General features: G+C 40.1%; 2 protein-coding genes across 3 annotated transcripts in view; one reads left to right on the forward strand and one right to left on the reverse strand.

Annotated features, from left to right (window-relative positions):
- The window catches only part of LOC121086887 (radial spoke head 10 homolog B2-like), a 23,375-nt gene extending 18,422 nt beyond the window's left edge, over positions 1–4,953 (forward strand). For both annotated transcript variants that reach the window (XM_040591304.1, XM_040591305.1), the window contains exon 21: positions 4,839–4,953. The gene's annotated coding sequence lies outside the window, so the exon portion shown is untranslated. The remainder of the gene's footprint in view (positions 1–4,838) is intronic.
- The window catches only part of CCZ1 (CCZ1 homolog, vacuolar protein trafficking and biogenesis associated), a 15,268-nt gene extending 2,266 nt beyond the window's left edge, over positions 1–13,002 (reverse strand). The window contains exons 1-13 of the mRNA XM_040591308.1: positions 12,773–13,002; positions 10,952–11,049; positions 10,744–10,837; positions 10,572–10,646; positions 9,476–9,523; positions 8,769–8,852; positions 6,315–6,490; positions 5,629–5,710; positions 4,960–5,021; positions 3,956–4,067; positions 3,276–3,309; positions 2,811–2,928; positions 439–597 (exon numbers count right to left, since the gene is read on the reverse strand). Of these exons, the coding sequence (XP_040447242.1) occupies positions 439–597; positions 2,811–2,928; positions 3,276–3,309; positions 3,956–4,067; positions 4,960–5,021; positions 5,629–5,710; positions 6,315–6,490; positions 8,769–8,852; positions 9,476–9,523; positions 10,572–10,646; positions 10,744–10,837; positions 10,952–11,049; positions 12,773–12,871 (1,241 nt within the window). The 5' untranslated portion in view covers positions 12,872–13,002. The remainder of the gene's footprint in view (positions 1–438; positions 598–2,810; positions 2,929–3,275; positions 3,310–3,955; positions 4,068–4,959; positions 5,022–5,628; positions 5,711–6,314; positions 6,491–8,768; positions 8,853–9,475; positions 9,524–10,571; positions 10,647–10,743; positions 10,838–10,951; positions 11,050–12,772) is intronic.
- Between the last annotated feature and the right edge of the window lie 385 nt (positions 13,003–13,387).

A 13,387-nucleotide genomic window follows, 5' to 3' on the forward strand; every position in this document is an offset into this window, starting at 1 on the left:
AAGGTTGGCATTTCATCTGTTGTCTAATCCCTAAAAGCCAGCTCTTTCAGAGGAGGTATAATATAGGCAGAGGCAGGTTTCCCTGTCCTTTACACTACTTATCCAGAGATAAGACAGACTTAAGTGGAAAAGCGCTAGGCTTTACATCCCCTTCAGATTTGTTACGACTACTCTGAAGCTTCAAATAGATTACAGATATTTTCTTGGATAGACCCCCTCACTCTTCTTTAAATTATTTTGTTATTAAAGGACAACAGAAGTTTTTTTTAAGACAGACTACTTCTAAACCAACACAAAATACCAAATATGATCCATGTTGCACCATTTATGTCACAGAGCTATGAATAGCCATCCATGAACAAAAAGACATGAAATCTTCTCTCATTTGAAAAAATCTTGATACAAGGAGTTACAGACTATTTAATAGTTAAGCATTACCTGGAGAAGTCACTGTTGATGTCACCGAGAATCTTCATGAGGTCAGGGTGAACAGATGCAAGTGATACACTGGGTGTTTTCCTCATGTGAATGGTACTTTTCTCTGCCAAGTTCATGTGATTGAAATAGATAAACTTGAACTGAGGCTCCTTCTCAGCCCTAGGAAGTTTTGTTGTTTTTTTTTTTAAAAAAAAAGAAAAGTACTTGTGAATACTGTCATGTTCTATAAGCACAGGCTTCACACAGAACAGGTAACTAGCCAGTGCAAGACTTACTCAGACATCCTGAAGTTATCTTCACATTGAAAAGACCCAAGTAGGTTAAGACTCATGTTAAAATGAAGTGTGATCACGCCACACTTTAAAAAAACAAAACCACCCAAAATGCCAGCCTGCAACACCAACCAGTTTTTCCCCTTCTGCTGCTTAGGCTGCTAGTAAATAGACACAGGGGAGTCTAAAGGCCTTGTCCCACTTCACAGTGCTAGTTTGTTTGCATTTTTCTGAGTTGTTTTTTCTCTGTCCCCATTTTACTTCCTTGCTGCTCTTCCCTGTGCCAGTCCAGCCTGGTTTGAATGGATGCAGGGTTTTTAATTTGATCAATAAGTAATCTTCCACTCACATCTTTGTTACACTCAGAGAACTCTTCCTTGATCCAGGTGATTAGATCTCCCTCCATCATTTGTGTGGGCCAAGCAAGAGACTATTTTCAAATTCTTGCCTTGGCAGTCTTCCTCCATTTCCTCTTTTATTGAGTTAACAAAATCTGTCACTTAGAGTTGCAGTTTTGGTAGCAGTCACCAGCAAATTCAGACTAGCTATAGCGGTTGCTACTTCGGGCTATGTATTATTTAGAATCAAAGAGATACTGTGATGACACCACTCACCTTAGCAAACAACTAGATACCCTTGCTCTCTTGTCACCTAGATGCATTAGTGTCAAGAAACCATATCATGTTTTCAGGACACCATAGCATTAAACTTTTAAAGAGTTAAAGCTGCCAAAGCCAGACCCAGATGGCATTAAAAACCCCCAAGTTTAATGATTTAGTAGATTGGCTCAGTTTCAAGCACATCCTATTCTATACCCTGCGATTTTGCTGATTTGGCATGCTACCACTAAACAAGTTCAGTCACACACCTATGTTTGGTTTAATTCCTTTTTTTTTCCACCATACGCGATGCTATTCTTGCTTCCCTAAGAAATCTATCTAAAAATAAATACAATTTTATGGAAAGTCAGCTGTAATTTTAAGCAAAGTAGATTTTCCAAAGCATTAACATCCCTTTTTATTTGACTTTTTTTTACCCCTCAAGCAGTTACTTTGTCCTGCAAAACCAAAAATAAGAGACTTTTTTCTTTACCTAGCATACACAGCAACACTTCCAAGGTGCAGTAATTCTGGCAAGAAGTACTCGGCTGTAAAGCTTGCATCATAACCAAATAATCCACTCACTAAAGTCCCCATTTCAAACTCTTAAACAGAAGTTGTTCTGGTACGTAGACCTTCATTTTCCTTTTCCAATTGTAACAGAATTAAGAGTTACATACACTCTGTCCAGCCTGTAAGTCCTTGTGTCTAAGGTAATACTCAGAGCTTAGTGGTGTCAGTGTCCACTTGATATGAAAAATACAGTTCTTTTAGCATTACACAAACCAGCAGCCTAGGAAAGCAGAAGTCAAAGGAAATCAGCACAGAAGACATGGCCAAAGATAGTGACAATTTTAAATTTTTTAAAAAACTCAAATGTTCTACTAGCCCAAGGGCTGTCTGTGAACATTATGAGATTGTTTTCCTCGAGCAAACGTAGAAAGTATAAACTAAAGTTAAGATTAACTGCTGCTTCTCTGCTTCAGCATGGGGGACAGTGAGAGAAGACTACCACTTACGCTGGCATTTCTGCCATCTCGTATATACTTCTGCCAGCACAGTGATCTTAGAACTCATCATCCCCACGGGTCAGCTAGTTTCATACATGAAGCAGCAAAACTTAGGAGTTTCACTTCTTGTGTCTGAATAATCTGCTAGGGGATGAGGAGGCAGAATCTCGATTGATACACTGAGATTCATCTTCTATATTTACGTGATTTTTCCTGCAACAATTATGCAGAGAGGAAAAAGGTTTCAGCCACTAATAAACATTCATTCCTAAATTAACAACATATATGTTGTTACTTCAGGGAAATCTCAATATGCAACAACAGGCACTATATAAGCTTAAGATGCAGAAATGTAGACAAACATCATTTAAAGTACACTGTTAATGCTTTCAACATCTGGGCTCATGTTACCATTATTTAAGCAGTTCATTAAACCTAATTTTTAGCCAACTAATGAGGGACTGCAACAGGAACAGAAACATGGTACAAACCCTGATATTCTCTTGTTGATGTTGTATTGTTCACATATGTCTGATGCTAACACAGTGAGTTGAGGCCCAACAATGCTGTCCAGTTTACGGCAAAACTCCAGCGTAGGTGGAATTGAAGCTAGGTGGTGGGTAAAGAAAAGGGAGAGATGAGGTTCTCTTCCCACAGTTGAAGGTACAGTTTTTGTAGTAGTTTTCTTTAAACATCAGTGAGAGTCCTGGGGAAATTTTCACTCTTAATTATAATCTTATGGATGATTTTGAAAGTGCATGGCTAATGGAAGTGGTATTTAGTAATTTTATTGTGTAATTTGAGTTACTTACACCACTGGAACAAAAGCCAAGACTGATAGAAGCACTCACAAAGAAGAGGCTCAAGTAACAAATTAACTGAGTATTGTTCAAGAGTAAAGCAAGTTGCACATAATAGCTTTCTGTACTGTCTTGCCAAGTGAGTGATGTACTTACCATCAATCATAAAGCAGACAGCTGCACTCATGGCCTAGAACAAAAAAGTTAGAGCAAAAAAAACCATTTACAACAGGTTACCTCAACTACCTCAAATAAATGACAGATACTTCACTGAAGCCACACACAGGTAAACCAGTTAAATTAAAAAAAACCCAAAACAAAACTAAAAACAAACCAAAAAAACCCAAGTTACTGTAAAGGTAACACTTCAATAGGATAACCTCTTTGCAGACCTGACAACACAGGACAGTTATGATTTTAAAATTCAGCCCAGTTAACATTTTTTACATTCTAGGGGAAAGGTAAAATTTGCTAAAAATGCATTTTATGCAAGGATATATGTCTACAAGAAACATCAATTTAATTAGAAAAACATTAGTTTTTATGTTTTACTGATTAATGCTACATAAATCCAGGTATGAAACTACTTAAAGTATCTGAAGACTGGTATTTTGTTTTACTAAAACAACTGTCTGTTTTGGGGAAGGTACAGAAAGAGGATTCAGGCTTTCAAGCTTGTCGCCAGAACCATGAAAAGGAGTCTTCTGTCTCTTTGCTTTAACCTGGTCATATCAATGCATCCTTCTATACAATGCATAAGTACTTCACATCATTGTCGTCTTCATTGCATATAGATTCCTACCTCTGTGGAGTAATTGCAGAGGAAATCTTAATACCTTATAAACAATTAAATGAAGCTCTTCGTAAGTGTCATCAGTATTAACAAATATTTTGGGGAAACGGCATTTTGCTTCTGGATCGTTAAGATTTAAAGGTCCAGTAAGAAACCTAGAAAATAATTCAACAGGTCAGTTGCGATGAATTCTTGTATTTTAGTTTCTCCTATTTAAACTAGCAATTACTTGAATGTATGAATATATTTAAATAAATGAGTTTTCAGCTATTCAGATAGGCGTAGAGCCCTTTACATTTTATCTCAACACTTATTACAGTTTACAAAGTGTTATTTGCATATATGCTCCAAAGAGTTACAGAAACAGGATCAGAAAGCCATAATAATGCTAAGGAAATAAATTGCGCAGATTATCAAAGGAACACCAAAACGTTTTCCACATTCAAGTTGTGACTTATCTTTATAAACCCTTTTTTTGTTGCTGTTGGGAAAACACTCTTCCTTTGCTTTCCGACAGGACATTAAAATTAGTTTTATGTAGAACAGTGGTGTATTAGAAGCACCTAAACTTGGGGCGGGGGGGGGGGGGGGGGGGGGGCGCAGAACAGGGACTGAGTGCTAGTGCCTTGATCCCAAAAGAATACAATAAATCAGGCAAGAGGAATTACTGTGATAAAGATGTCCAGTCCCACAATTATTCAAAATAATGTTGCCCAGTCTTAAGTACAGAATTCCCCACTCTGACATGGTGAGTACAGAGGAAAAATAAATAGATACATCCCTAGATTAAATCTAAACCTTTGTCTGAAGTGCCCAACCAAAAAGAAATAACGAGCAGCTCCAAAATTTTCCATGCAGTGCATTAAGAACAGTGGGAAAGAAAAATATGCAGTAATGTTAATGAAGCCTTTTCTGTTTTTTTCCAGAGGTCAAGTTTTACATTGCACCAACTACTGTGCAACCCTCTGGAATGAACTGTGTGTGGAATGTGTATCTTCCCAAACATTCTGCCCTTGAGGGAATAAGGTGACAGTAAACAAGAGCTACCTTCCATAGTGTTGTAGATTTCCTGGCATTTCAGCACGTATTGGAGAATCTCTTCCTGCTAACTGAAGCAAAAAAGAACATACAAAAGAAAAAAACAGCTTAGAGGTATTTTCTGTTACATTTTGTGGACTGTCAAAACAAAGCAAACCATTTGCAGAAATTACCACTCATGAAGATATCTCCTTCAAGTTATACAAAGAGTATATAAAGCTAAAGTGCAAGAGATGCTTATAGAACAGGACGTTCTGATTTTGCATTTATTAATTTTAAAACTATTGAGGTTTTTGATGGGGGAAGAATAATTAACTCCATGCAGTCTTCTGGCACTCCATGCAGCATTTAGCCATTAAGCTGAAGTGATTCATTTGCAGTACTGAGCAGTCATCAGGTATCAACATTCAGTAAACTAGCTCCCTATCACCTTCTCATATTCAAATTATCAGCACAATTCATATTATAAGTGTTAGGTGCAAATACTACTGAGTTTACTAAAGTGCCCCAAAAGCAATACATCTCAGAATTCCTAAACTAACATTTAAGGGGTGGAGGGTGGAAGTGAGAGAGACTCTTCTTTGGTATTTCACCCATTAGCAGTACCAGACAAACAGAAAGAAAAGAAGAAAAACACCCCGCAAACACAAAACCAAGTAACACCCACCACCACCATACCTCAGGCTCCATGTGCCTTGGAAACAGAGATGTCGTGAGATATTTGTACAAAATTCTCATGTCATCTTGTTCCAGTCCACTCCTAGAACATCAGGGAGAAAACAAAACATAAGTGGTTTGTGCTGCAGTTCAGATCACGTTTTCCAAAACTCAGGCAAAGCACATACTGAACTAGGGTAGCAACATTTCAGGGTCTCAGTAGAATCAATCCCAGAACATTAATTTTTAATAAAATGTTAGTTTATTTGCTAAATACAAAAGACATCTAAATTAACTGTAAACTAGAAATATTAACAATATGGAAACAAAAAAATATCAAGTTTGCTATTCTCAAGTCAATTTTTAAGTAGAATTCTTCACAAGCATTGCAACTTCCTGGTTCAGAACCATATAAAACCCAATCCTTTGATAAGCCTTCTCTGCTGAAGTCCTACAGAGGAACCTGCATACAAGCGCAGAGGCTCTTGCAATAGAAATGACAAAGACACTTGCACTAGCTGCTCCCCAGGCCAACTTGGAAGTAATCATTTGGTACAGGTTAGAGATTTTAAAGCCAAAGACCAATGCATTTCTCAGTTCTCTCATTTTCATGCAACTGTTTCACTGATTCAGAAGCTTTGCTATTATGGCATTAATTTATAGGATGAGAAACCGAAGACACGCAAAAGAATTATTGAAGTACCTACCAGATAAGCTGATCATTGTAGAGAAATGCAGTATATTTGACTATGTTGAGGCTTTCTTCCATCCTGTTAATAAACGACTGAATTTTCAAGTAAGTCATTTTATCCAGTGGAAAGAAGCTGATTCCACAAAACACATCCAGCAGATCACAAGACTGTAAATGCAGTGTCTGCAAGTACTAAGAGAATAATGACAGTTGTTTTTTTAGAATTCAAAAAACTTCCAGTGTGTAGATTGAAATGACAAATTTGAGTCTAATCCCCAGCAATCTAGACTAACGATCAAAAAAACCAAACCCAAACCAAACCCCTTCCAGTTCTGCTTTTATGTCATATTCCTTCATGTGGGAACAGACTTTTTAGTAGGGCCTGCAGCAGTAGGACAAGGGCTAATGGTTTTACACAAAAAGAAAGTAGATTCAGAGTAGATGTAAGGAAGAGATTTTGTTACTGTGAGGATGGTGAAACAGTGGAACAGGTTGTCCAAAGAGGTGGTAGATGCCCCATCCCTGGAAACATTCAAGATCAGGTGGGATGGGGCTTTGAACAACCTGATGTAGTTGAAGATGTCTGTGCTTATTGCAGGGTGGTTGGGCTAGATGGCTTTTAAAGGTCCCTTCCAACCCAAACTGTTCTATGATTCTATGTAGGAATGTGTAAATGTGATTCCAGGTGTCAGCCTGCTATTCTTTAATCGTAGTGACAACAGCTCTTAAGGCTAGCTCAAGACCTTCTGAATGTATAAGAACGAACAGCCGATCTTACTAGTATTCTAATTTCAAAACTAGAAATATTAGCAGATAAATCCATTAGCTTTCAATGTGTAAAGTAAAAGATAATTTATATTATTCTCTTTCTTGATAGACTGTAACCTTTACCAAGAGATATCAAATGCACTATTAAATGCTCTGCTTGGTGAAAGACGAGTTATCCAATGGCTCCCTCTACAGTCATTTCATATTACCAAAAAACCCTCAAGAAGTAAAATACATACAAATACTATGACAGATCTCTGTTACGTTTTATAATCAAAGTCTCATTTCCTTTCAGAGTTTCAGTGCAGTTCAAGCCTGCCAGCAACACATAGCAAATTTGTTCAATAGGGTGATAACAGAACAACTTGAATGACCAAACTTTTTAAGCATTTCCAATTCCCCAGCAAAACAGGGAAACAACTTTTCCTTGGATTTCTCAATTATATAGATCTATAGCGAATACTGTTTTATCTTCAATAGGAACTTCAAAGAAAAACAATGTTTTAAAGATAAAAATCTATTACTTTGGTTTTTGCCATGCTCTATTTTTCAGTCTAGATAGAAGTATACAGCAGCTAATCAAACATAGTGCTTATGCCAGTGTTTATTCTAGACTCTACAAGTCTTACAAAAGACCAGCAAAAAACCCCCCAAACCCACAAGCAAAGCCTGTATTTCTGTTTACACTGTCACAGTATTGTGTTATTTTAAAGAACTGTTGAGAACAAAATTTTAAACACCAGTATACAGTGTCTACACTCCATCATTATCAGAGATGTCAGTTTCACATCTCTACCCCAAGTGAATTAACCGTTGACAGCAGTCTTCTGTTTGCTTCCACGCAGATGAGAAAAATGGGGGCAGACAGACACTTGGTCGCCATCTTTTAAAACTACCTTGATTAAACTTTTCTGTAGGAACTCAAAATTCTGCCAGACATAACTACAAAGTCAGTTCCTTTATGCAAGAAATACCTGAATAATATTTGAGTGATTTCTTGCTCAGAAATAGGTTTTGCTTTCCGTACTTTCACTAAAACATTAGCTTTTGAAGACTGAAATCAAATTATGAATACTACTTATAACGAAGACGTTACTTCCTGAAACCTTATCAGGCATGATTAATTCCACATGGGCAGTGGAGGTGGGTGGGGGGGGAAGTTAAAAGTTACAACTCTCCATTACTTCACAGTACTATGGGGCTTGAAGCTGGTGCATGCAGGTTGTGGAATCTCCATCCCTGGGTATTTTCAAGACTCAACCAGCCAAAGCCCTATGCAGTCTAGTTTGAATTCAGTGTTACCCTACTTTGAGTAGGAGGCTGAACTGGATGACGTCTCCACATTCCTCCCAACCTATATGATTCTTGCAACAGTTACGCAAATGCCTGCATGGATTGTTAGCGCACTAACCAATTCAAATGTTAACACAGAATTTCCAGAGAAGAAACGTGATTCCATCAGAAAAAATCTCCAACAGCTAAGCTGGTCCATCAAGCCATAACCCTGCTTGTGGTTCGACTCCACCTAAAGAACCTACCACCTTAGTAAGAAGTGTTTGAAGAAATGAGTAATCCGACTTTTTGTGTTGCCACTACACCTTTCCACTGCCTATATTTTAGTCACATGGCAGCCACTTAAGATTTTTGCATTTTATTTCCAATGCAGAATCACACTTTATGTGCCTGAAAAATAAGGTCTTACCCGATGGAAGAACTTCTCTAGTCTCTCCTTTAGAACTTTTACACCTCCATCTTCCATGGCTTTCAGGAATGTGCCATTGAAAAGCTAACAGTTAAAAAAAAAAAATCAGTCAGTTGAGTAATCATTTACAGTACTTTCTTACAACTCTGCCATGGATATAGCTAGTATACAATAAAGCTTCTGTTTCTCAGTATTTGGACTCCAAGTAGATCCAAATGTACCCCTTCTTTATTGAAAAAACATCTCTCAGATTTGCAGGGTCCAGGTATATATGGCAGCAGAAGCAGAATTAGAAAAGGAAGCTAAATTCTTTAATGGTAGAGAAATTATTAACCTGTGTCATTTAAGTATCTTATACTCTTGTTTTTCATAAGCCAGATTGATGGCCTTTATCCAGTATTGTTTCTCCAACAGATAATATATGACACCATCAAAATCAAATGCTTCATGGTGTAACTGCACTTGAAAGAAGAAATTTGAACTTCATAGAAATTAGAAGGCTTTTATTTGTGTAATAAGCTAATGAACCAGCACAGATAACTGCAAAAGCTTTATTTTTCTCTTCCATCAACATTATTAGAGCTTCAGGAAGAGAGCAGACAATAGTAATGAGGCAATATCAAAGCAATGATGAGCTTGCACATCCAAATGGTACCACGAGCATCTCTTCCTCTGCCCAGAAGAGGAGCCTCTAGTATTAACTCTACCTTGTACATGCTGTAGCACTGCTGTAGGACCGAACTATAAACCTTATCCTGCAGAAAAGAGAGGAGGACATTAATATAAGCAGAGGCAGAATTTCAAATATTTTGGCTGAGCTACACATAACATCTTATCAGAGAGCCAGCAAACACAAATTAGAGAAATCAATCTCTGAAAAGTTAAAAGAACATTTCCAGTCAGCATCTAGACATTTCTTTGTACTTACAAAGTACTGTTTCAGTAAAGGGAGTCCCTTTGTCCCTTACATTTAATATTAAAAGCATCTTAACAACTCACGCACAAGAGAGCAGTTACAAATAGTGCCCTACCCTAAGGCCAGTGGTCAGTGAAAATGAACTTATTTCTGACAAGTTTTCTTTTCATCCAGGTCAAAGGCTAAAGGAGGTGGGACATCATAGCAGGTTTTTATTGGGCTAGGACATTAACCCAGATTAAAAAAAAGAAAAAAAAAAAAAGACTTTTATTGTTTGTCTGGCAAAACAGAGTGCCTATGACACCAGCCCTTTTCTTAGAACACAGCAAGGAAAAGAAGTAGTACACACCATAATGAAAGGAGGCAGCTTAAGCAACCAGCTTTTAAAATATCCTACCCAGCCAAATACCCTTTCTGCATACAATTAAATTGACCTAATGATGCTGCAGTTTGGACAAGAAATCCCATGACAGTTATGAGCTGTTTGTTTTTCCAGATTATTAGTAAGGATTACTAGCAGTCTTAAGAAAGTAGTAACACATACACTTAAACCTAATAAAAATACATGGATTTAAAATCTTGTAAGAACTTTATTAAACAGACAGATCCTAAGAACTATTCACCTATTCCAAGCTAAAAGTCTCACAGCTGTATAGTTCATTGATGTTTATTGGGTGATCTTGAACTGCTTCTTGCTTTCTTCTTTAAACTTTGGAAAAAGTGCAAAGTACTTTTCAGTATCTATGGATATATATATATATTAAAAAATCAATTTGGCAGCAGTTCAAGAAACAAACCAAGACATTTCTGGAGGTACTCTTGAAATGCAATATAACCCCATAAAAAAAAAAAAAAAAGGAAAAGAAAAGAAAAAAGTTCAGCATTACCAGTAATTCTTCTTCCTGATATTCATAGACTGGCTTTCCATCTTTGTGTTTTTCTATTATGGGATTCCGTACAACCTAGGAAGTGGAACAGGCTGGTATTAGACAATGCAGAATGCATTGAGAACATTGCGGTATGATGTTTTAGAAATATGCATATCACATGCATAAGTACCATGACCATCCAGAAGTTTTCTTCAGGTTCATGGAAAAACTGTCTATTCTTCTGCGTATGTAGGGATTTTGCAGGTTTTGTTGGACTAAAGGTCCTGGAAAGAAAACACAGATATTTATACACGTGCACAAAAAGACAACATATGATTGAGAAATTTAAAATACATTGCTTGTGCTAATACAATGAACCTTGCAATCAGACTTCGTACCTTGTGAATTGTACTATAGCTTCGCACAGTCCCACGTTTCTAATTTTTTCATTCTTTTCCACTTCATTTGGGTGATAGAAGAGAATCTTCTTTTCTTCCTAAAATTTGAAAAAAGAATCAAAGCAAATGTATTTAACAGAATTAACGTTAAAGAATACCAAGTTCATGGCTTGCTTGGTTTTTAACTTTAATCCCTTAATTTCCTAGGCAAAATTTTATCTTGTACCTAAATGGGCTTCTGTAATAATGGATAAAAGGCATATTTAAGCACACTTAAGCAGTCAGTCATCCCAAGATATGTTGAAATGCTTTATAAATTGAAGGCTATTGAAATCATAGGCCCTAGTCTCTTCACAGCTAGTTCAAAGCAAGCGTAGCTTCAAAGCCAGATCAAAGCATGGCTAGCTTTAAAGGTAGGTCAGATTGCTCGCAGCCTTGTCCAGTCAAGTTTTGAGTATCTCCAAAGACAGAGATTCCACAACCTTTCCAGGCCCTGCTCTACTGTTTGACCATTTCACTACAAAGAATTTTTTCTTCTGTCTCATCAGAATTTCCCTTGCTGGAACTTCTTCCATTACCTCATCCTTTCACTTCAAGAGCCTGACTCCATCCTCTATAACCACCCTTCAGGCAGGTGAAGATAGCCATCAGACCCTCTTCTGCACCGTCTCTTCTTCAGGCTGCACAACTCCAGATTTTTAAGGCTGTCTAGTACATCACTGACCATGGCCCCCTGACCGACTCAGGGGCCCTCCACTGTGTTTGCTTCAGTTTGTCGGTATTTTTCCTACTCCAGGCAGCCCCAGAAGAACACAGTGCCCACCAGCAGCCTCACAAACCCAGAGCACAGGGGAAGCAATCACTTGACTTGACTAGTGACCACACTCACTAACCCAGCCTGTATGCTGTTTTCACTGCCACAAGGGCACACTGCTGATTCATGTAGGACCTGTTGTTCACTAGGACTCCCTGGCCCTGTTTTGCAAATCTGCTTTCTAACCAGTCAGCCCCTGGCCTAACATGGTGCACGAGATCATTTCATCCCACACACAGGACTTTGCATTTGCCTTCATCGAGCTCCATGAGGTTTCTGCTAGCCTGTTTCCCCAGCTCGCTGAGGGTCCCTCTGAACAGCAGCCCTGCCTTCCAGTATATCAGCAGCTTCCCCAGTTTGGAGTTGCCCACAGACTTGAGGACACGTGCAGTCTCATCACCCTGGTCATTAACACGTACTTAAGTACACTGCCCTGTTCAAAACCGATTAAAGATGAAGATTATCACATGAACCATACAAGGTGCTTCTCTCTAAAAACAGACTATAGCTTCTTAAGTTTACTTATTAAAGATCACAACGGCAAGAAAATACTAGCAATAAGTTGAATTTAACTAAGTTAAACACTAAGCTTTCTGCTGCGTTCTATCTACCTGGAGAAAATTATTTTTAGAAATATTTACTGCATCAGTAAAACATAGTTACTAACAGACCAACTCCCCACGTACAGTATTTTACATGCAAGTGTTAAACCGCCCTCGGTTACTGTTCCTTTTTCGTCCGAAGTAGAGCCGGCTGCGGATGCAGGTGGCCCTGTCCCCGGCCCCACCGAGGCTGCCAGCACACAGGCCCTCGGTGGCTCTGCGCCCGGAGGCCGCCTTTGTCCGGGGATGCTCCGCAGGGGGAAGCGCTAATCCCGCGGGGGCCCGGCCACGGAGAGGGTCAGCACAGCACTGCCAGCCGCCCCGCAGCCCCCTGCAGCAACCAAGGCCGGGCCGGGGGTGCCCTCCGCTCCCCGCAGCCCCGGGACGCAACGCCCCCCTCGGTACCTCTCCCTCTTTGGGCCCCAGCTTGGGGTTGTAGATGAAGAAACTGAGCAGGGTCGGAGCGAGCTGCTTCTCCTGGCCGGCTCCCGCCGCCGCCGCCATACCGAGCCTGGAGCGAGCGCGCCTGGGGCCGGCAGCCGCCACACACCATCGGGGAGCAGCCCGGGGCCCTGCGCCGGCACCGGCCCCGCAGCACTTCCGCCTTCCCCCCGCCCCGGAAGAGCACGGCGCGGGGCAGGAAGCGCGCCCGGCGCTGGGCAGCGTTCCCGCGGGCGGGGCGAAGAGCGCCAGGTGGCGGCCCGAGCGCGGGGCGGCCCGGGCTGGCGCCGGCACCACCTGAGGCCAGGAGCCCGCCGGAGGCGGGGGACCGCGGCGGGCCTGGCCTTTCCTCAGCAAGAGGGAGTGCGGCGGCAGGGGACTGCTGGCCGTACCGCCGGGTGCTGCAGGGCCCGATCGTTCCATGGCCAAAACGCCCCTTTTCTGCAGGGCAAACACAGCGCAGTTCATTTCATTTCCGATTCGTTCAGAGCTGCCTGGCAGCTGAACAGCGTAGTGACTTGAAGAATCAGTTACCAATATTCGAGTGAGCGGAGGTCATCTTTATTGGGCAGCGCTGGG

This window comes from Falco naumanni, chromosome 4, assembly GCF_017639655.2.
Source record: "Falco naumanni isolate bFalNau1 chromosome 4, bFalNau1.pat, whole genome shotgun sequence".
Lineage (NCBI taxonomy): Eukaryota > Metazoa > Chordata > Aves > Falconiformes > Falconidae > Falco > Falco naumanni.